Below are 24,827 nucleotides of genomic sequence, written 5' to 3' on the forward strand. Positions count from 1 at the left end.
GATGCAAATCGTGTCCATATCTTGATCTCACTAGCAAAGACAGAGTGTTTTTCCCTACAAGAACCTTCTCCTAGTCTACCATCTCTAAACAGAAAATGGTTCCTCCTTCCAAGCAGTCTGCCTGCAACTGAATGACAGCATGACTGGCACTGGACATCTCCTGGGCAAGTCCTAGGTCAAAAGGGCCTGGAGGACCTTGCTCTTGAGAGCACTGTGAAAAATGAAGTTTTAAAGGAAGACAAAAATACATAGAAATATATTTCACTTTTTTAATATAATTTATACTTGAAAACATGTAAGACAGCTCCAGAGAATTCGGACATACAGCATCTCCGAAACACATTAGCTTATGTTCTTTCTGACAAGGGTTTCGGTGGAAGAAAAAGTTAAGCTGGGTATGATACTTTAGAAAGGAAATTATCAAGACCTATGTCTGTTCATTAAATTGAAAATTTTTTAAATCTCTGAAGTGGTGTAATAATGAGGCAAATAAAAGGAAAACTGAGAACAAGAACCAAAAGAAGGACGTCAAATTGCTAAGTGGACGGCAGACAGAGACGGAGGCGTGGGGCTGCGGCTCTGAGCCTGGCCTTCCTGACAGCCAGGAGCTGGGCGGGAAGTCACCGGCTCTGCCGACAGGAACCCACAAGCCCGCCGGCAGCTCCCTCACAGGCACCAGGGAGATCTTGGCTCCAATTTTGAAGACATTTCTCAGATGGGCTTTTGAGAGGGAGGCCAGAGAGATACAATGACCGTTACAGACTGTATTTTAGTAACATACATCCCATAGATTTCCATGTTTCTGATAGCAACTTCATTAAGCTGCAAATAAAACTTTCACTATACAATGAAGATAGTATTTAAGAACATCTAAAGGAGTAGATGGACGGCACAGCAGCTAAGTGTTGACGTCTGACTCTAAGCACAAAACTGTAATATATGTCATGACTCAAAGTTCGATTTTAAATGTCTTCCGAAAACACAGTTAATGAAAGAAAACTAAATAGCAATGCTGTTGTCAGTTTACTGAGTTGGTAAAACCTGGTCTAAAGGAAAGGGATGGATCCCAGCTTGAAATGGAACAAAGTCTCACCAGTTAGTGCAGCTGAAGTGTTCGATCCAGCAGAGAGCTGTTTAATCTTATGCTGGGAAGTAAAAAAACTAATTAGATGAAAAGTGTTTCTCTCTTCGGTGTCACCAAGTCCCAGCTGTCCTTCATTATTTCCTCCAGCTGCATACACTTTGCCTCCTTCTGCACACGGAAAAGAAAACATCAGTATACCAGAGTCACCATCTTTACAAGATGGGCCAGTTACCAGATATTTCTTCTGTTAACAGTGAAGAAAGATGAAAGCTGACATTATCCTACAATTTGCTGAACTTCAATTCATTGTCAAAAACGAAGCAAAACAAGCAGGGTTATATATTTTTGTGAGATTTCCTAAATCAGTCTAGAGCTTAAGTAGCAATTGAAATGCACAGAATGTGAGGAATATATTTCCTTGCTAATGCAGCAGTTTATTAATTCAGAGCAAAAAAGGGGAAAGTAATTTCCAAATTAGTTTATAATCCAAATCTAACTATTTTAAAAGAGATGTGGTTCATTAATTTTAACTTCCATGCCCATTAAAGTTAAGATATAATATGTAACAAGTAAAATGAGGCAAATCCACAAAGAATATAATTAGAAACATGAAAACTCTATGTTGTGTAATTATTTTAATTTTCAAGCTAAATAGGAAGGCAGTATAGTATTGTGTTTAGGACAAAGGACTGGAGAGCCAGATTTCCTGGGTATAAATGCCAGCTTGCCACTTACCAGCTGTGTGACCTAGGGCAAGCTATACTTAACCTCTCAGTGGCTCATTTTCCTCCTCTGTAAAATGGGGATAAAAATGCTGCCTACATCACAGAGTCGTTATAAAGATTAAATTAGCTGACATAAAATTCTTAGAACAGCACTTGGCTCATTGTAAGTACTATATAAATGTTTACTTCATTAATTATGAAGTATATCATGCCTAGATAATAAAAATTGCCAGTAAGCTCTAAGGTAGATTTTTAAAAACATACATGCATTAAAAATTAGTCATAAAAATGCACATGAAATTAAATTATAGGGGAAACTGAGGGCAAAATCAGCCTGAATCAGTAAAAATTTAAAGAATTTTAGGAAAAAAATGAAACCCAACTGAGGAAGCAAGACTAGCTTTCAAATGGAACATACTAGAAGGCCAAGTGGAATAGGACCACACAATTTAACACATATGGCATGAACAAGAGCTGGTGGAATGCTAAAGCAGTTCAGAGAGCTGCATGAGTCAAAGTTGAATAGCCACAGAAACTTCCATGGAAGAAGACTTATACTGATCTTAAACGGTAAGAACCTGAATAAGAGGACATTTCAGCAAGGAAAAAGTATGAATGAGGGCACAGAGCCCAGGAGAAGCTGGAGGCAGTGAGAATAACCTGAACACGGAAGGGAGGTAGGAAAGGAGGCTCAGTGATCGGTGCCTGGGTTTCCATTTGTTCCTGCAGCATTTGTTTGAAAAGATGACTTTCTCCCCCATTGGATTATCCTGGCACCTTTGTGAAACGTTAGTTGGGCATACGCGCGTGGGTCTACTTCTGGACTGTTTTGTTCTGTGAATCTTTGTCCCTATTTTTGCAAATGGCCCACTGTCTTGATTACTTTGGCTTTACGGGTCTTGAAATCAGTAGTGCTAGTCTTCCAATTCTGTTCTTTTCTAAACTCTTTTGGCTATTCTAGGTCCTGTGCTTTTCCATATAAACTTTAAAATTGCCTTGTCAGTTTCTACACACACACACACAGTTTGGATTTTGATTGGAATTGTGCTCACATTAATAGCCTTTCAGGGGCAGCTTCCACTAACCCTCAGAAAAGAGGGAAAGGCAAGACCAGGAGCAAGTGGCCCTTGAGGTGTGCACACAGGTAAGGAGATCTGCCCCTTGACATAATCCAAGAAAAGAGGATTTTCTTCAGCCATTTAACATTGAAATACATATTTTCAAAGGCAAACAAGTATACCAACCATTTACATTTTAAAAAATCCTAACCTTACTGTTGCCAAGGTACCATTTCTATTAATTTTACAAAGTCACAAATGTTACTGCAGTGCGACCTCAGTCCTCAGGGCAGGAAGTCGTACAGATTGAATACTACACCTGTTGAGACTAGGGTGTGGTTCCTTCCACAGGCAGCGAATTTCACTTTTTCAGGTTTTAAAGCTAAAAATATAAAAAGACAGGACAATTAAACTATTTTATGGTTATGAGAATGAGAAATAACACAGGTCCAAGGGTAACTAAGCAGTAGAAGTAAGATTTAAACCCAGGCCTGTCGGACTCCCGAGGTGATTTTGACGAATGAACCGGAAGTTTTCAGAACTGGCCGTGCATCATAATAACCAGCGGAGCTTTGAGAATGCAGATAGCTCAGCCCCGCCCCTGGAGAATCTGCACCAGTAGGTCTGAGGTAGGGCCTAGGCATCTACATATTTTTCAAAACAGGTAATTAATAAGTACTGAGATCCACTGCGCTGTTATGATGCCTCCCACCAACCTCATCTATTCCCTCATCTGCTATCACCATCAGCAAGGTCGCCTTCTACCTCACACAATGAGATGCTACAAGTCCCATGTTCATAGGCATACACCTATGTTAAAGTTCTTCACTCATTCATTTACATATTCAAAAAAATTTACAGAATATCCCTCTAAGTGCTTAGCATAGGGGCTGCAAAGATCAGTAGGACAGAGCCTCTGGTGTCAAGGATCTCAGAGTCTAGACAATGCTGTCACCTCATGTATTAGATATTTGAGAGTAAAGATCATAAGGACTGTGAATAAACCCAGGGTTTAGGAGACTGTGCTCCATAAATACTTTTTGACCAAGTGGAATACTGTGAAAGCTCCATAACAACTTCCATGAATAGCATGGATATGCTAAATTACACTGCAATTTAGAGCTGAAATTAAAAATTTGGCTACGAAGATAAAGAATACTGCTGGTGTCACATTCCAAGGAATCTCCATCACCACTCACGCTTAGCTGATGTCCACAGGTTATAGCCAAACAGAAGTTTCGCACATAATGCCAAGAAAGCTTTGTAAAGGTATTATACGCCCCACGTTTTTGAGGACAGTCCTGATTTAAAATAGTTTGTCCTGTTCTTGTAAGGACACCAGTATTAACCAACCCCTAGTCCCAATGTCCCACTCAGTACATCTACTCACTATATACCGCAGGGTAAAGTAGAACTTCTAAAACCAGCAATCACATAAAACCATGATGTCCACAACTTGTAACAAATGAGACAGAGCTCAAAATTCTAATATATTGTATTGGTTGTTCTTTGTATATATAATAACAGTAATATTTAAGTAGGTTTACAAACAGGCAAAGTAAAAGGATATTCAAGGGCAATACTGAAGAATCATCACTTCCTTTGTGGTCTTTGGGCTTAAAATCAATGTGATGTTTAGACCCTAACATATAAAAGTAGTTCCAAATATCACATAAAAAATAAAGTTAAACACCAATAACAGCCAAGTAAATACTAGAGAATAAAAGAACTAAAGGTTTTTATTTTTAATATGATATTAAAGAACATTACAATCAGCATAAAAGTACTGTATGCAGTTTAAGTATTTCAAGCAATAAAGAAGAAAAGACCCCAAACCTTTGACACACGTTGGCTTGCTAACAGTTGACTTCGATCCTAATCCTAACTGGCCCCAGTTGTTACTGCCAAACATGTAAAGTTTTTTATTTCCTGGTGGGAAGGAAAAAGACACAAGAAAGTGAAACATTTTCAACATAAAGTGATGAGAGATGAAGTCATCACAAAGCAATAAAAAAAGCTATACTTAAGAGTTGTATTGCTTTTCCATATTGAAACCGGTTACCTTGCCCAGGTTAAAGCGAATTATTTTAACTGTCCATCTACAGATTCTGTTAGGTGTAAAAAGTGTCTAAGATTATACAGTAATCACTTTTGATTATATAGATACAGTAAAATAAATATATTCCAAGAAAGTAGTGTGCATAGAAAATCATAATTAAATATACTCAGGGAATTTAAAATTGAAAACACTCTCTTGATGAATCAAATTGTCAAGAATTCTCTGGTAAAAGAAAGAAAAATCACATTCCTGGTAAAGCAGAGTATATATCCAACATGTTTCAAACACAGCACATCTCTAAGATTCAGGATGCTCTAAGCCTTACTATCCTCTTTTAGGATTTCAATACTAACCTGTAACAACTGCAGTATGTTCATCTCCACAGGAAAGAACTGTAGGTATATCATTTTTAAACCAGAATTTGCTGGGAATGTTTTCGGCAAATCTAGTTTTTCCAAAAGTAAACACAGCACCTGAATCTGCAGAAACATACGACAGTTTCTATTTTACAACTTTCACTCTGCGGCCTGTTATTAAAAGACATTTTCAGTAATTTGTCTATACCGATTCCCTGTCTCCTGTCCGCTTTGCTTCCACTCCAGCACTGTTTATGCTCTCTTTCTACCTTACTTCAGTCTTATTCCTCAGACTTGATTCGACTTTTATTTATGAAATCTGCTTAATTGTATATGCATTATTCATTTATGGGTGTAAAGTAAAATAAATAAATAAATAAATAAGGCAGTCATCCGTTACTAAAAGTCCTGTTGTCCCCAGGTGGACCATCTGCTCCCTGGAATGAGCTGATACAACCCCTGCTGTTAACCCTGGTTAACACCTCATGGTCCAGCTCCTCAATGAAGGCTTTTCTCCACACGTGGGAACAGGACAGTATTGTTTCATCATCAGCATCCTGTCAATACAGTACGTTGAGATTTAACGCTCTCAGTGAATGAACGCTACCCGATCTGTGTAGTATTCACAAACTACTTTGGTTCAGTACCATTTTGGAGAGAGACCAAAAATCTCTACTAGTTCCCAATAACCATTTAAACACATACACACACACCCAGTTAGGCCAGATCCGGATTCTGAGGAAATCTCAAGAACAATCACACAGAAAGAAACTAATGAGTACCAAAAAGTAAAACATAGCCAACATAAGTATTAATAATAAATAATAATACACGAAAGACTAGGCACTATAAGAAATCTTTTGAGAACAACTGTGAGGCGTGTCAGTTCAAACTGATAATTGAGATGTGAGATGCCAGGTTCTAGAACAGGCTCTAGGTTTTCCTAGAATGAATAATTTTAACTGTTTTGTCCTATTCTGGCCTTCCAGATAGCCGCCCTGATCCCCTCACCACAAGACAGGGTTTGGTGGCTGTGCTCTGTCCACCGGTTTTTACTGTGAAATGGTATTGTCATTTTGCTTACTTTCTAGTATCTCTCACTAGGCTGTGAAGTCCAGGAGGTCAGAAATCTAATCATGTCAGAGCCAAGAGCATGGCAGAAAACACAATACATATTTATTTATTTCAGTGAATACTTGATTCTGCTGTAATCCAGTGTTATTTTAAACTCTTGTTCTTGAGCCATTAGTGGGTCAGAAAATCAATTTAGTAGGTCACGATTAGCATTTTTAAAGGGATGTACTATAGAAAAGATCCGAGTGCAGACCAAGTGCTTAGAATAAGCACTACTTCATGAAACGTCTGTTTCTGCTACGCTATACATATGGTACAGGGTCACAATGTCAAACGTTATTTCTGGAACTGAGGGAAATAGTCTTCACCGAGCACTCGCTAACAGCTTTTATACCCCACACCCGACCCCCTGGTCACCCACTCTTTACTGCATTCAATACACAACTGCGTCCTGGAGACCTCGAAGGAGGTACTTTGGGAAGTTTATTGGGAGGTAAAAACCGCCCCTGCCTTCGAGAAACTCCTCGAAAGCTTCTTTTAAAAGAAAGAAGAAACACAAATACCGCTTCCCCGTGCTCCCCCTTTCCTTTCTGCTCCTCTCAGTCTTGCGCCCGGGCACGGCCTGAGCTCAGGACCCAGTCCCGCGGCCGCCGCCCGGGCCTTTCCCCCAACGGGGCGGCCCGGAGGCGGGACCTGGCCACCCGCCCGCCCGCGGACCCTCCCTCCCGGCCCGCCGCCACCACCGCGGACGCGACTCACCGGGTACCACCTCCTCGGATTCCCCCATGCCGAAGGCGGTGCGGGAAGCCTGCGCCTGAACCGGGAAGGTGGCGGGGGCGACTCCGCGGGGTCTATGGCAGCTTCTCAGCCCCGACGCGGGCTGCGGAAGCCCCCCGGGTCCCCATAGCGACACCCCGGACATCGGCAACTGCCGCGTTCCCGGAAGTCAACAAACAGCCGCTAGGGGCAACGGGGGCGGAACGTTGGGGCGGGAGGCGGAACGTTGGGGCGGGAGGCGGGGCGGCCGTTGGGGAAGGGGGGCGGAGGCCTGGCGCCGGGCGCCCGGCGCGGCGCAGGCGCAGGCGCAAACGCTGCGGGCGGGGCGGTAGAGGCCGCGCGCCCTCTGGTGGCCAGGAGGGGAGGGGCGGCCACGCCGTTCAGTGAGGATGTGGAGACCCAGGCCCTGGGGGGTCCTGTTAAGGGTAGTGACAGACGTCACAAATATCACCTGCTGTCTCACTCAGGCTGTGTGACACAGGCAAACGTCGACACACAAATGTAATAATACTAGTAATAAGTGACCATCTATAACTGTAAATGAAATAGGCACTATGTTAAATATCCACAAAAGGCATTTGTATCCCCAGCATATAAATCGAGACCTTGCATATACTAGATGCTCATTAAATCTTTATTGAATTAATGAGCCCTACTGCAGTCCTGTAAGGCAGTTAATGTTACTCCCTTTTATGGATGTGGAGGTCATACAATGGGGGAGAGCTGGGGTCTAGCTTAGCCTGCCCAACCTGTCCTTTGAGTGTTCCCCTCTGTCCTCCCACAGAAGATGGCTGAGGTGTGCAATCTGCTACTGACAGAAAATCCACAAAGAGATTCGCCAACAGCAGCACATCATTGCTTTAGAATTCATCCAGAAATGTTGTATTTTTCTACTAACTGTAGTTTCCCATTCATCATAAAACAAAGAGGCACAAAGCCATCCTCCAGGAGGAGTAAATGTATGCACATGTGGTAGTTGTGGCCACGGACTCTAGAAATAAACAAAGCTGGATTCAGGGATCTTGTGTGTACTAGAGCATGTTATTGGCTTTCTCAGGGAGTCTGATTAAAATGGGAAGGAGAGATTAAACTATGCAATACACAAACCATCAAGCGGGAGTTACCAAGAAAGTGTTTAAGGGAGAGCATTGACCTGGTGTGAGAGGTTAAGAAATGCTTCTCTAAAGAAACATCATTAAATCTAAGAACTGAAGAAGGAGAAGCAGGGAGAGGTGAGACAGCTCTGGGAAGAAAGTAAATTGTGGGCAAGGACCCATAAAAAGTGTAGCCCTTTCTAGGAGCTCAAAGAGATAACACTGGCTCATGGCAAAGTGGCAGGGTCTTGGGCCTGTTAAGGATCTGAGATTTTATCCTAAGGACAATGGGAAGCCACTGAGGGGTTTTAAGCAGTGGAGTGACAGGGTCAGCCATGTGTATTCCTGGGATCACTCTACTTGGCTGATCTGTGGGGAGTAAATTGGAGCAAGGAGGAGGGTTCAGAGGCTAGTGCAGATAACAGTGACCATGGCTTGGCATATGGCGTTCTGACAAATTTGGAGCAGGCAGATTTGAAAATATCTTAGGAGGCAGAACCAACAGGGAATGGTGTCTGACTGTTGACTCTTAGGCAGTGCAGGGCTACCAAATAGCTCTTACAGCAACAGCAAAGGTCCCTAAATTATTTTGGGAAAAGGTTAATATTCTTTATGAAAGCATCATAATAGTCACTATGGGAAAATAAGAATTTCTAAACACTTACTTTAGTTATGATATGCTTTAGTTGTTTTTTTTTTTTAATTTCAAAAAGAGAAAGCACATATTGCTGCCTGAGCATTCCAGAAGGTATTGATGTAGCTCTACTCCAGGGTTTCCAACATAAGCAAATAGGGGAAGGGTGGTGCCATTCACCACGATGGGGAACACTGAGGAAAGAAAAGGAAGGGTGGAGTAAAGTAGGTGGGGCGGAGGGAACAGTATGGTTCAGCCTTGAGCACACTAAGGCATCCATCCAACTGGAGGTGCCGAGCTGAGCAGCCAATTGGCAAGTAGGAGTCCCAGATAGAGGCACATATTTGGGGGTGCCTGGGTCTAGGAAGCCTTGGGAAAGACTTCTAGGTGAAAGACTGGCTATAAAAGTGACTATAAAAGACTGGCTATATGGTGACTATAGAAGGAAAGAAAAGAGAGGCTAGGATGAGTTGTGATGAAGGCCAATATTTAATGGCCCAGCAAGAGACGATGAAGCTAAAAAAGAGAGAGAAACCACGGAGGGAGAGCTGGACAGAATAGGGTTTCAACAGGAGGGGTGTGGTCAGTTGTCACGTGATGCTCAGAAATGAGGTAAGGTGAAAGCTGCCCACTGAATTTCGCAATGCAGGGATCACCAGTAGTGCTGAAAAGAGGTGTTTGGTAGAGTGATGGAGGAAGAAATAATACTGGAGTTGAGAGTGGGAGAAGCTGAAAGAAACAAGTGAGGGTGAACACTTTAGACACAGGAGATTGAGATGGAATAGGAGGGGACAGGAGATAGTATTTGGAGGAGGAGGAAGGGGGGTAGATGGAGGGATTCTGATAAGTTTGGGGAGACTTGAGAATACTGAGGGGCAAACAGAATAGGACAGAAAACACAGGTTCAAGAGAGTGAAAGAATAACCAATAATATAAGGAAGAGATAGCATCCAGATCTCATGTGAAGGGACTAATCTTAGCTAGAAGGAGAGACAGTACGTTTAGCATAACAAGAGGAAAGGAAGAAAGCCTCCTTGTACAATATACCACTGATATGTACATACATACACACACACATATAGTAGATTATATAAAACTGATACATATGGTATAGGTACATATCACATACGTCATATAATATATGATAATACTATTTTCTATCTCCGAAGGTTATTGTGAGATACTAGATAATGCACACAGAACTTATACTACGGTGCCTGGAGTAGAAAGTAACACTCAGCAATGTTAGCTGTTATTAATAAGGCAGAGTCATCTATGCTCCCTGTATCAGCATAACCCAGGCTATGCTGCATTGTAAGAAACACTCAAATCTCAGTGGCTTAACACGAACAAAAATGTTTTTTCCTCACTCATGCTACATGTCCAACGTGGCTCACTGGGAGGATCCTCTTTCACTGATCACTCAGGGGCCAGGACAACAACCTTACAAAGGTTCAACAACCTTACAAAGGCACCATTGTGACTCCTGACCTCTTTGGTTGCCATAGCAGGTCAAGAGAGAGAGGAAGCAGGAAATGAAATGTTTCAAGCAACAGGTGACACGTTTGGGCTTCTTACAACCCATTGGCCTGATCCCATGAGCTGTGCCCCTGTGAACTGCAGGCAGGCGGGGAAATGTGGGAGCACCTGAGACATTCAGGGAGTGGTAAATATCTCTGCCACATCCCTACAGGCCGATGGTTTCTGTGGAATCACCTCCCTCGTGTTGGAGAAGGCAGGGAGTTCTAAGGTATAACTTTCTGACTCTTGGCTACAGTCCCGTGCTCTTTTCAGTGCCCCTTCCTAGGTGGCTAGCCTCAGGAAATCATGTAGGTATACGGGAGTCATCGCACGTCTGACAATATGCACAACTCTTGGATTTCCCCTATTAATTTTAGTTGTTTTTCATTTGTGGAGCATTTTGTGTCAACTTAAAAATAGAGGCATGTACAAACAAGGAAGACAGTTGACGGATCACGCTTCCTCGCCGAACCAGTTCCTTTCTTGGGGGCACTCAATGAAACTTCCAAGGCTTGCATTTTGAGTTGTATAACAATGTAGCTGCCACCACTGTTTCTTTCTTTGGACTCAGATAAACAGGTGTATCTCCACTTTGAAAACCCCACTCTGAAATCCCATAAACATCCACATTCACAAATCAGATTCTAATAGCTTCTTTGTTGAAATTTTGTGGTGCAGCTCCAGGATATATTAACTGAGGACATTTGGGTCCAAAGCCAGGGAATTTGATTTATAGAAAAGCAGCAGAAGGCAAGTGGGGACGACTATCCTATTACTCAGGGAAGAAAATTTACACTTTTCTTAATCATTTAATCTGCTATTTTAAAATCTTTAATGCACATACAAATCATCCAGTAGTCTTGTTAAAATGCAGTTTCTGATTTAGCAGATTGTGGGTGGGCCTCAGGAGTCTGCAATTTTAACAAATTCCCAGCTAAAGCTGACGCTCCTGGTCCATGGATCACACTTTATGTAGCAAGAGTTTAACTCATAAGCATAAGAAGTAGTTTATGGAAGCAATAAATGAACAGGCTGGTAAATGTGATTATAGACAATTTGTTGGATAAAGGATCTAGTATTCAGAGTATGTACAGAATACCAATGAAGCAGTAGAAAAAGACAAAAATATAAGAAATGTAAAATAATCAAAGGATATTTCATTCACAGCAATAAAAATCCAAATAGCCTATAAACATATAAAAAGATATTCAACCTTACTGGAAATAAGGAAAATGCAAAAGAAGTAATAATGAGATAACATTTTACACTCATATTATTGGCAAAAATAATAACATTATTAATTTTAAGTGTGTTTGAGTATTTAGGAATATGGGACGCTTGCTAGTGAGAATGCAAATTAGTACGATCACATTATTTAAATAATTTGCCAAACTAAAGTTGAAAAGGTAACTATGCCCAAAGTGTCATACATGAGGTTGTTCACAGCAGCACTGTTTGTCCTAGAAAAAAGTGGAAAGACCCTAAATGTCCACCAGTAGAGGAACGGAAAGGCTGTTTATTCACACCAGAATGAATATTATATAGCACTTATAACAAAGGAGCCAGTTATACATGTATGGACATGAAGAATTCTCAAAAATGTAATGTTGAGAAAAATAAGATTACAAAATGGTATGCACTATATGATGCTATTTTATCAAAAATAATTTATTTTATTAAATTTTATTTTAGAGAAAGAGAGGTGTATGAGTGGGGAGAGGGGCAGAGGAAGAGAGAGAGAGAATCTTAAAACAGGCTCTACACTCAGCATGGAGCCCGACATGGGGCTCCATCCCATGAACCTGGGGTCATGACCTCAGCTGATATCAAGAGCCACCCAGGTACCCCTGTTGAAAAAGAATTTAAACATGAAAAATAGAATATTTGTAGAGTGACGTATACGCAATATGATCATTCATGGGAATGATGTACATCACATTAGGGAGAGTCATTTCTTCTGGAACAGGAAAGAAGGGATGGATGGTGGAACAAGCATCACTAATGGTTTGCTTCTCTAAAAATAACAGAGATCTAAAGCAAATATGGCAAGGGGCACCTGGGTGGCTCAGTCGGTTGAGCGTCTGACTTCGGCTCAGGTCATGATCTCGCTGTTCGTGAATTCGAGCAGCCCTGCATCGGGTTCCGCGCTGACAGCTCAGAGCCTGGAGCCTGCTTCAGATTCTGTGTCTCCCTCTTTCTCTCTCTGCCCCTCCCCCACTTGTGCTCTGTCTCTCTCTCTCTCTCAAAAATAAATAAACATTAAAAAAATAAAGCAAATATGGCAAAATGTTGACATCTTTTCGATCAGAGTGGTGGATATGTGAGTGACTTATATTATTTTCTCTTCCTAAATGCACAATTGAAGTGTTTGTAATTAGAAACAAAACAAGTTTTCCTTTTTAAGTCAACCTGATCAGACATAATTGAAATAGAATAAATGCACCCATTTAAGCGCATACTTTGATGAGCTTTGGCAGATGTTTATACCATTATACCATGTAACCACCAGCCTAAGCCAGATGAGCATTTCCTTCCCCACTCCCACCTCCTAGGAGAAAAAAAAAAAAATTCTGATTTTTCATCAGTCATAGATTAGTATTGTCTTTTGTACAACTTCTTTCATGTCTGGTTTCTTTAGCTCAGCATAGTGTTTTTGAAATTATTTTAAGTTGTTGTGTGTATTGGTAATTTGTTCATTTTTATGGATATACCTTAATTGATTTATCCATTTAACTATTGGTGGACCTTTGAGTCATTTCCACATTTGGGCTTTCATAAATAAAGCTGCTTTGGCTATTCATGGTTTTTTGTTTTTTGGGTTTTTTTTTTCAGACAAATGCCAAAACTTCTTTTGGATAGATATCCAGTGTCTATCGTCAGTTTTATGTATTATGAATATTTTCTCCAAGCCTATATCTTGCCTTTTCCAAATCTTAAAGGAGAGAAAAGGAAAAAATAAATAAAAAAGATCTCAGCCAAAAAAAAAAAATCAATGGACAAAATAGGAAGTTTGTACCAAAAAATTCAAATTTTAATCATTTGAAAAGACAGTTAACTGTATTATTAAAAGTGTAAATAAAACCATAACACTTATTTACTTTTCCTATTAAACTGGCAAAGATTAAAAAGATTGCCAGGATATAGTTAGCAGAAGAATAAGCACATTTATTCACGGTTTGTGGGAATTCAACAAAAATATGATCTTTTCGAAAGGTCATTTGGCAATATAAATTACAATTTTTTAAAAAAGGCATATCATTCTTACTCATCAAAACCATTTCTATAATAAGTTCTTTCAGAATTTTTTCCTACAGAAATATAGAAATTTGCACCAAAAATATGTGCACCAAAAATACTCCATTGTTTGTTAGAATAAAATAAATAAATAGATAAAGACAGATAAATGACTTCAATAAGCTACTGAATAAGTAAATTATTGGGCTTCCACACAATAGGATACTATGCAATCATGAAAATCAATATAATAGCTTTACATGCACTTAAATGGAAAAATATCTAAGATCAAATTTTAAGTGATAAAAACAAATTGCAAAATAATATGTAGAGTATTATCCCATTTCATAAAAACTAAATTAACATATATGCATATATGGATAGGTGTGATAAACACATAGGTAAAAATCTGGATCAATATTTACTACACTCTTTAGGGGGGCCTGGGTGGCTCAGTCGGTTAAGCCTATGACTTCGGCTCAGGGCATGATCTCCCCGTGCATGAGTTGGAGCCCCACGTCGGGCTCTGTGCTGACAGCTTGGAACCTGGAGCCTGCTTCGGATTCTGTGTCTCCCTCTCTCTCTGCCCCTCCCTCGCTCGCACTCTGTCTCTCTCTCCAAGATGAATAAACATTAAACAAATTTAAAAAAATATTTACTACACTGTTTAATAGTAGTTTCCTCTGGGGTGTGCAATTAGAGAGGTCATCAAAATTTTTTTTAAGTTATTTATTTTGAGAGAGAGACAGAGAGAGAGAGAGAGAGAGAGCGCACGGGGGAGGGGCGGGAGAGAATCCCAAGCAGGCTCCACATTGTCAGCATGGAGGACGACCTGGGGGATTGATCCCATGAACCATGAGATCATGACCTGAGCTGAAACCAAGAGTTGGACGTTTAACTGACTGAGTCACCCAGGTGCCCCATGGCCTTCTAATTTCTAAGCCCTACCTATCTGTATGGTTTTAATTTTTTTTATATAATTAACACAATTTGCTTTTTGATCAAAACAAAAGTGTTCAAAATAAAAAATAAGAAATCAAACAACTAATAGAAGCTGAAAATCATAATAGCTAACATTCAATGAGCATTTATTATGTGGCAGGCACAGTTCTAAGGACTTTAGACACAGTAACTTAGTGAATCCTCACAAAACTGTCTAGGATACATGTTATTGAGCGTCCTCGTTTTACAGATAAAGACACCGAGGTACAGAGAGGTTAAGTAACTTCCTCTAGGTCAAACAGTTAGTAAGAGGTGGAGCCAAGATTTGAACCCATATTTGTCTGGCTACAGAACCCTAACTCTCAGGAAGACTGTGTTATCTGCCTATTAAGGAAAAATTAAAATATGACTGGAAGGAAAAATAAGATTCTAGTTCACACCAATCCTGAACTAGCCATCCATTGATTATTGCACAAGTTTTGAGCATAAAGTAGTAATGATTGTGTCCCTTTGTTGTATTTTATACACATCTACCTGATTGAGATCCGTCTCTGTCTCTATCTCTATCTCTATCTCTATCTCTATCTCTATCAAATACGTCTAAGCTCCTTACAATCTCATCACCTCCACTATCACCTCCCTGTCCTAAAACGCCATCACCTCTCACCTGGACCATTGCCATCACTTCTTAATTGGTGTCCCTGCTTCCATCCTAACACTATTCACAACCCAGGAATCAGAACAATCCTTTTAAGAAAATGACACGCCTTCTTCTTTCTCAAGACCCTCCAACAGACCCTCCCTGTTCACTGGAAAAAAAAAAAAAAAGCCATAGTCCTAACAACAGACTACATCATCTGGCTCTCTACCTCACTGAGCTCATTTTCCACCCCAAACCTGCAGCAAGGAATTATTAAATCACTTCATAGATGTTAATGATCTGTAAGTGATTCTATTAGCAAATATTGAGCCAGGAGTCAAACCTAGTTTTATTTGACGTAGATGATTGGACTCCCTATATTACACCATGCTCTAATAAAACAGTTAATTTTTTGCAGTAAAATGACCATTATTTTCGCTAGACATAACTAGGCATCCAAATGAGACATTTCCCCTTCTTTGGGAGGACACTGAAATTGTTGAGAACATGCTTTGATAGTCTTAGAAGAAACTTGAGAGCTTGGGGTATGTTTCTGTAAAAAACTACAGAAATGTAAACCCTTAATCTTTGCATTTGTATTAGATTTTAGAAAATAGATTTGTTTTCAAAAATAATATGAAACTTAAGTTGATATAAAGTAAAAAAACATTTTCAAGAAGAACAATATCCTTTGGGGCGACAAATAAAGGATGACTATTAAGAAATGGATCTGGGGGGGCGCCTGGGTGGCTCAGTCGGTTAAGCATCTGACTTCAGGTCATGATCCCTCAGTTTGTGGGTTTGAGCCCCCACATCAGGCTTTGTGCTGACAGTGTGGAACCTGCTTTGGATTCTCTGTCTCCCCCTCTCTCTGCTTCTCCCACTCTCTCTCCCCCCAAAATAAATAAACATTAATTTTTTTTTTTTAAAGAAAGGGATCTGGTGATCTCAGGTGGCTCACAGACTAACTCAAGAGCCAGTTCCTAAAGAAGAGTTGTAAGGGAAATATGGCAGGAGTTCTATGACAAGGTACTTTCCTAGATGACTACTTTGAAAGATCATGTAATGTGATGATAATGGCTTGTACTCTTAGTTTTGTCAGATATTGGTCAAAGCACTCTATGTATTAATTATCTAAATCTGCATATTGTAGACGAGGAAACTGAGGTACAGAGAGGTGAAGTTATCCAAAGTCTCTCGGCTAAAACGTGGTAGCTGGGGTTGGAACACATGCAGTCTAGCTCCAGAATCCATCCTCCTAACAACTACACTATACTGCCTTTTGAGAGGCGCAGAGCAGTGGTCTTCAAACCTTTTAGATCGCACATCACTTATAGCCAGCCAGAAGATGTAAGAGCTCACTGATGTGGCCGAAGCAAATCAGTTTTCCTGGGTTTATACCTATACTCGACGCTACCAGCTGGCATGCAGAATCAGTGAGAAGTTTGAGGAATGAAGCTCAGAAAATACAAAGACAAAGATCAAGGAAAACTACCCAGCAGAAGAAATACATGTGTATTTACCTATTTGTCTGCATGTACTGCTGTACTCATATATTATTATGTATATTGTAAAACATGCACAAAAAGATTTCAGATAAGCTGATGAAAATGAGACAGAACCGAAAGTTCTAATATTTGGCTTGCTCCACCAAAATGGGTAGAGACAAGCAGGGGATGCTTGTCTCGAGCATCCCCTGGGGGCCGCGCACCTCAGTTTCAAAGCTAGGCTTGGACTAGCACGGCTGTGAATTATGGCTTTACCGCTTGTTCCATGAATAATCTGGGAAAGTTGCTTACTCTGCCTTTGATTCTTCACCTGTTAAATCAGGAGAATAACTCCTAATTTGCAGGATTGTGCGGTTTAAATGAGATTATGTGTACACAATCTGTGGTGCCTGGCTTTCAGTAAGCTCTTCACATATTATTTGCTTTCTCCCATAACTTGAATTCCCGGTTTTTGTTTCACGGTCCGTGCTTTTAGAATTTCATTACTTTGTACACAATGAAGCTGGAGGCAGCCCTGCAGTTAGACTTGGTGCATCTAGATGGAGCTAGATTAATAGCTTTTTCACGCTCATCATTGCAAACATGGCGCTGCTGTGTCTCTCTGACAGAAAAGAAAACTCTAGAGGAGACGTGTGGAAGAACCTATGTGCATTTTCCTTTGTGTAAAACACCACAGGAACTGGGGGGGGGGGAGGGCAGACTTAATGACTGTCCAGACACTTAAAAATGAATGGCCTGACTATTCAGCAATTGTACGTTTATGAACAGAAGCTTCCTTTTACATCAACTGTGAGCCATTGCCCTTTGTGATTGGGGGTCAGGCTTGAAGACTGTAAGTGGATTCTGAGCTATTTTTATCTATGCCTTTCCATGGGTGACTTTTTCCTAACAGAGTCCCTTGGCTACATTCACTCTCATTTATTACCATTCACTGAAAATTTCACCTTTGACCCCAACTCTAGGCTTTTGCTCCTTCTCTATCCTCTTGTCAGAATGCTAAGTCTGTTGGGTTTCTTTGGCACAAAGTTAACCAGAAAATGAAGGTACTTGAAGGCATATCAGCTTGCTGACAAACAGATGGCACTCTCTTATTAGGATAATTGGAGAAAGGTTTATTTACAAAGGCACTAATTCCAAAGGGTCGGAAGGGGGTTAGGGCAAACACAAGGCATAGTGCTGACAGCAATAGAACTGTTACTATCCCTTGGCCCCAGAAGTTGAAGGCATGGTGAGCTTATTAGAACTCGGAAGGATCTCTCTCTCTCAAAAATAAATAAACATTAAAAAAAAAAAAACTTGGAAGGAGAGAGAGTTATGTAGAGTAGGCCACCTTGAGAGGAACAGTTCATTTCTGTTGAGGAACAGCCAACTCAAGGTGACCTCATGGGAAGCCAGAAATATTACGTATTACATATCTAAACACATAAATATTCTGACTTCATTCTACTCTCTCCCTCCATTCTCCATCTGGGGTTCCAATGGCCAAATCCAACCAGAAGCTAGAAGACCTGAGCTCACTGATGTGGCCCATGCAAATCAACTTTCCTGGGTAGATAGCTAGCACCTGAGGCTATCAACTAGTGCAGAGAATCAATGGAAGACTGGGGAATGAGGCTTGTGAAAAAAAAAAAAAAAAGGCATAGATCAAGGAAAGCTACCCAGCAAGAACAATCTGGCTAGGATTTCACTGCTAGACAAAGCCACTGTTTTCACCGTGCTTCTAATCTTGTCCCTTCGTCTTTTGGTCACACTCTTGAGAGAAAAGTCCTGGGTGGAAGCATCCAATTGGTTAGGGCTAGTTCACCTACTAGTTAACCCTTTTCGCCGAGGGGAGGGAGGATAGGGAATATTGCTTCCTTTGGCTTCCTTGATGGGAACCGGGCTGCTGCCTTCTTTCAAAACTCACACACCTGGGGATTTCTAGGTATCTGGAAAGAGCTCACAAGACAATTCTGTCTCCTCTTTAAAAAAAAAAAGACAAATCTCAATTAAAAAATGACCTCTTATGTATCATTTATTAATTTGTAACAGTAAGACTATCAGTGGGAGTATATGGATTTGGTTTTTATTTCCAGTTCTCTGTTCTCTCTCTCGCTCTCATTTCCTTCCTTCCCTCATTCCCTGATCTTAGGAAGTTCCCTTTATGTCTCTAGATCTTTACACGAGAGAGTAGGAAAGGAACAAGATTTTTGAATCTACTTGGGGGTTCAAATGCTGGGAAGCCAAAAATATATATTAGTCCACACAATAGAATGCACTAATCACTGTTTTCCTAATAGAACACATAAACCTCTTGGGCTGTTCATATCAAAACTTCAATGAACACGTATTTCTCTCAATACAACTCTGGTGTTTTTCAGCTGCTCTTCATGTGGAAAACACTTGTCTTCAGTCTTTAATCTTGTCCCTTCCATGTCCTTAATCATCTGGCCAAACCATTAACCACTGCTTATGAATGCGTATAGATCCATGCCTCAAGGCTTCTCTCCCTCCAAGTGAAATGCGAGTCAAGGTATACCACTTGAAGTTTTGCCCTTTGGGAGCATTTCCCTCCTTTATTCCTCAGATTCAATATAGCTGCTCAATCCACAGTGAATCTTCAGCTGTTGGATCCAGACCAATCCAAAATTACCCGTCTCATCCTTGATCAAGCATACTTTTACTCTATTCTCATAGTCACTTGCCAGAGTTTTTCCAATATAAACTAGATCCACAAGTTCTTTGCCATTCTTTGCTTCAGACTTTGTCACTGCCATCCCCCTCCCAGAATTATGATGAGATCTGATGATCTTGGGGATTGGTGGGGGTGGATGAAGACAACTGCCTTCATCTTACAAGGTAACTCTCCTCAGTAAAAGAGCATCTTTGGGGCACCTGGGTGACTCAGATGGTTAGGTGTCTGACTTCGGCTCATGTCATGATCTCATGCTTCATGAGTTCGAGTGCCACATTGGGCTCACTGCTCTCAGCACAGAGCCCACTTTAGATCCTCTGTCCCTCTCTCTTTCTGCCCCTCCCCTGCTTGTGCTCTCTCTCAAAAATAAGTAAACATTAATTTTTTTTAAAGTTTAATAAATGCATAGTCTCAAATCTTTCCTTTTGTCTAATGAGTAGTTCTAAGTGGTCATTTTGACCCAGTTTCTCACTGTACGTGAAACTTCAACATATATCAGCAAGTCATCATATTTACGGAATTCCTCCTATGATTTTTAATGTTTACTTATTTATTTTGAGAGAGAGGGTACAATCTGGGGAAGGGCAGAGAGCGAGGGGGAGAGAATTCCAAGCAGGCTGTGCACTGTTAGCACAGAGCCCAATGCGGGGCTCAAACTCACGAACCATGAGATCATGACCTGAGCCAAAATCAAGAGTTGGATACCTAACCGACTGAGCCACCCAGGTGCCCCAACATTTCATATTGATTTTAATAGCTTCCTCAGTATCTCCCACCCAAGTTAAGAGGCACATAAAAATCAAGGTGAACCTTAGGGATAACAGTGGTAAAGCAAGTTAATATTCTGGGAAGCCTTAGGGTCTTATCAAGGTTGATGCATCAGTTTTACTTTAAATCTCTTATCTATCTAATTATTTCACCACTTTGATTAGATGAAGCTAAAATTGGTATTGATGAAAAGAGAAGGCACAATCAAAGAAGCAGATAAGCAAATAATTGAACGTAAATAACTTTTAATTATACTTACTTAATAAAGTTAAGGAATAGTGTCAGATGCCAACATTACTTTGTTAAATGAAAGGGTAGTGTCAGGATGAAGAAGAAAAAAATAGCACAGAATGTTCTGAAAACTGTGGTCAATTTCAAAATTGTTCCACACTTCTATAGGAGTTTGGTTCCAAAATAACCCTGAATTCTGGGTGGTGAATAGACCCAGACCCTCTAATGGAAACCCAATTCTTTGGATCCTTTGCTATGTCTTAATCATTTGTAGAATCATACTAAGGTCCCCAGGCTTCCCCAAACACAAAGAAATAGGTGGCCTTCCAGGTATGGCACTTACACCTAGCAACTCCAAAGTGCTGTCCCATTTGGAATTACAACAGGAAAACTAGCAAATAGTGTTTACTTCAAACTTCAAGCTGATCAAACAGTTTGTTCTAAACTCAATAATGCATTTACTCTTTGCCCCCTACCTAACCTAAAGTTACCTGGATTATTTATCCTCTCTGTCCAGTGTCCTGTGCTATGACACAAGGTGCATAAAAACACCTGGTAGTGATATAAATTAACTCATAGGAGAGATGAGATGTGAACGGCACATTCACTGCAGAAAAAGAGCTTGTGGGTGGGTGGGGGGGAAGAGTCAGTCATGTCATTGAAAACCGAAGGTGATCATGATGTGTTATTATCACGTGAACTTCGCAAAATGTATTGCTGATGTCTCCAGACTCGTTTTGTGTTCAATTGCTTGGGGACGCCTGCTTCAAAATAGTGACTGGCTTGTCTTCATGTCCCTCGTTGCTTTGAACAAACAGGCAATAATTATAAATTTTAACTGGCAGAAGAGTAGTGGCCATGGAAGCAAAAAGATGTAATGATCCATTTTTGTTCCACTGTTTCATTATACTGGAGAGCAACACTGACTATTGTCATTTACAGAGTCCTTTGTATTAATCATTAATTACTTTATCTCATTTCCATCTCAAGTGGAATAGTTTGGTGAGCATGGCAGGGTACAGAAGGAAAATACTATCAGACAGTAAAATATTAGCAACATGAAAAGTCAGTCAGTTGAAGTACTGAGGGAGAACAAAGTCCCTGGTTTTCCCATCATTTAAGGGGAAAAGGAAAGGAGAGAAGAAAACACATCATAGGTCCTCACTGAGACACATCAGTTTTGCTTCTTTCTTAATTTTGATTAGTTTAGAGGATAATGTTGGGAAGAAAAACCAGGACACCTCTCTTTTATTTCCAGGAAAGTGACTACAATAAACCAACAACTGGGACAAGGTGTGGGGGTTCTCACTGCATGTTCTAATGCCAGTAACTAATAAAAGCTAACATTATTGTTCAGTAAAGCCAGGTACAGTACTGTAGTATGGTATTCAGTAGCATATGCACTCTACATCCATTATCACATATTCATCCCCATCTCTGGATTAATTCTTTGTATGGCTTCCCAGATGATCTCCTTATCTTAAAAATTTTTTTTCCAATGTTTATTTATTTTTGAGACAGACAGAGGCAGAACATAACAGGGGAGGGTCAGAGAGGGAGACACAGAATCCAAAGCAGGCTCCAGGCTCCGAGCTGTCAGCACAGAGCCCAACGCGGGGCTTGAACTCACGGACCCTGAGATCAGGACCTGAGCCAAAGTCAGATGCTTAACCGACTGAGCCACCCAGGCGCCCCTGATTTGCTTATATTTTAATGGGAACACACTGGGTAACAATTGAGGATGACCTGGGAACCCACGAACTCCTTGATTCTTTGGAAGAAAGGATGTTGGAAGAATTCTGGAGGCTGGAATTGGTCATGGGGAGTGCCTAGTCCCCATGACCCAGACTCCAAATAGTCAACAAAGCTCCAGGGAAAGGACTTATTTCTCACTTTTGAGACAGGATTCTCAGAGTTTCTCTTCTGGACCCTGGTTAGGTCCTAGCTTTATAGGCCACAGAATTGCTACCAGGAGAGCAGCCTTAAGAGAAGAAGGCTGGGTTTCGCTTGTCGCTGAAGGTGAGAGCACAGCCCCTACTTAGAAGATGTGGTCAAATAAAACAATCATGAGCAGATAAAGAGGACTTCCCAGGTTGTGTCTGGGGAGAGACACCAACCACAAAGAAGACTGTAGCTTTCATCAAGAACCAGAAAAGGGTGGGGAAGGCATTCACCACACAGTGATTTTTGAGGACATCCAGGAAATGTGTCCTGGGCTCAAGTGAGAATATTGCCATGGAAATTACTATTGGGACAGTGCTTCTAGACCAAACACTGGGCAGCAGGAAGCAATGCCAATAGCCTCTCAGGGCCCCCATATCACTCAAACTCTAGAAGTACCTGGCAGTCCTAAGGAGCATCAGGTATTATTGTCGAGGCACTTGGTGAACTTTCAGCCTCTGTAATTCCTCTGTTTGTTTAATTCCCAATAGCCCTTGGCCTGTTAATAAATCTTCTTTATGCACAGATTGACCTCTGTGCTTCCAAGGGGAGGAATTAGAATCAGCCTATGGGGAAACAGATGGCTCTAGGATTCTGGGTGGGAGCTTAAGCAAATAAAAGGGCACCCATGAAAGATAAACTCACCTTTTGCATCTCATGTGCCTCTGAAACTAAGGTTGGATCATTAATCATATTTATTTGTCCTTCTTCTACCTCACAAATTGTGTGTGCATTTCCTAACATTGCCAGCATTTACCAGACCGCAAAATGAAGAGCACCAGGTAGGAAAACTTGAGATTTTTGTCCCTATCCAAGCTCTGAAAAATGCTAGGTCCTGCTTAAAATCACCAACTGCCAGAGTAAATGATTAACAGAAGACTGACTTCAATGGAAATGTGATTTTATGACAAGAGAAAAGAGAGATTACACTTGAATTTGATAATCAGCATTTCACGCTCTGGTTCAGAATTTTGGTTTTCATGGAGGACCCTGTCTACCTTCTTCACATGCCTCACTTGAAAGGATATGGTGGGAAAAGAGGTGGAGAGGGGGTCAGAGATAATCTCCACTGATTTCACAATCTCCCCTAGGGCCTGCATGTTTGAACAAATACTTAGTAGTGGTGCAGCAAGAAAACACCCCTGAATCAATATTTTGACAAAGTCCTAGTACTATCTGTTAATTACAAAGTAATATTCCAAATTTGCTGTAAAGCAGGAACTCCGGGGGGGACATACATACAAGTGGAGAGAAAAACAGTAGCCAGCTGATAGATGATTTCCTCCACAATCATAATTCTAGCTTATTTTCTTTTTAAATATTTAGTTATTTATGTATGAGAGAGCACATGTGCACAAGAGGGGGAAGGGCAGAAGGCGAAGGAGAGAGTGAATCTTGAGCAGGTTCCATGGCCAGCTCAGAGCTGGATGCAGGGCTTGATCTCACGACCTGAGATGATGACCATGAGATCATGACCTGAGCCAAAATCAAAAGTCAGATGCTAAACTGACTGAGCCACCCCGGTACCCCTCATAATTCTAATTTATTTTCTATTGTCAATTCCCATGCAGATCCAAACAGCATAAAAATACATTCTTACAATAGGACATAGCTTTATAGTTCATAGAGCATTCCAGGGACATTAACATAAATGGATTTTTTGGATTCTTCAGCAAATTGGGTATGACCTAGAACATAGAAGACTTTTAAGGAAAGGGAAATTGGATATCTAGATGTGTCCCACCCGCACCCCCCCCCCCCGCAAAAAAAACCAAAACACCTCAACCTAAACCTCATACCTCAGACAAAACTTAACTCAGAATGGATCATAGATCTAAATGTAATTAGTAAGGTTGTAAAATTTTCAGAAGACATAGGACAAAATCTTTGTGACCCTGGGTGAGGCAAAGAGCTCATAGATACAGCATCAACAGTGTAGCCCATAAAAAGAAAAACCGGCAAGTTGAACTTGATCCAAATTTAAAACTTTTGTTCCATAAAACGCACCATCAAGAGAATGAAAAGACAAGCAGCAAACTGAAAGAAAATATTTGCAAATCACATATCCAATAAAGATCTTGTGTTAAGAATATATAAAGAACTCTCAAAACTAAATAAAAAATGACTCAATTAAAAAATAAAGTAGGCATTCTATATGAGATGTAGAAAAGTAAGAGTTCTTATCACAGATAATTTTTCCCTCTTTTATATTCTTTTTTTAAATTATTTCTCTTTTTTTAAATGCTTGTTTATCTATTTTTGAGAGTGAGAGAGAGCACGAGCAGGGGGGTGGGTAGAGAGAGAGAGAGGAAGAGAATCTGAAGCAGGCTCTGAGATGACAGAGGCCCAAACTCACGAACTGTGAGATCGTGACCTGAGCCCAAGTCAGACATTTAACTGACTGAGCCACCCAGGCGTCCCTCTATGCTTTTTATTGTATGTGTATGAGAAGATGGATGTTAGCTGAACCTATTGTGGTCATCATTGCACAACATATGTAAATCAAG

At 40.6% G+C, this 24,827-nt stretch overlaps 1 protein-coding gene across 6 annotated transcripts in view; it reads right to left on the minus strand.

The window, feature by feature from the left end:
- RPGR (retinitis pigmentosa GTPase regulator) overlaps positions 1 to 7,311 on the minus strand; it is a 148,717-nt gene extending 141,406 nt beyond the window's left edge. For 5 of the 6 annotated variants that reach the window (XM_032592017.1, XM_030304976.2, XM_030304973.2 and 2 more), the window contains exons 1-5: positions 7,116 to 7,311; positions 5,280 to 5,405; positions 4,704 to 4,796; positions 3,187 to 3,249; positions 1,094 to 1,252 (exon numbers count right to left, since the gene is read on the minus strand). In XM_032592017.1, the coding sequence (XP_032447908.1) occupies positions 1,094 to 1,252; positions 3,187 to 3,249; positions 4,704 to 4,796; positions 5,280 to 5,405; positions 7,116 to 7,278 (604 nt within the window). In that variant the 5' untranslated portion in view covers positions 7,279 to 7,311. Of the gene's footprint in view, positions 1 to 1,093; positions 1,253 to 3,186; positions 3,250 to 4,703; positions 4,797 to 5,279; positions 5,406 to 6,919; positions 6,961 to 7,115 lie in introns of those variants that run through there. The other variant, XM_036064359.1, reaches the window with a different exon arrangement.
- Positions 7,312 to 24,827: the final 17,516 nt, after the last annotated feature.

The sequence above is a fragment of the Lynx canadensis genome, chromosome X (assembly GCF_007474595.2).
Source record: "Lynx canadensis isolate LIC74 chromosome X, mLynCan4.pri.v2, whole genome shotgun sequence".
Lineage (NCBI taxonomy): Eukaryota > Metazoa > Chordata > Mammalia > Carnivora > Felidae > Lynx > Lynx canadensis.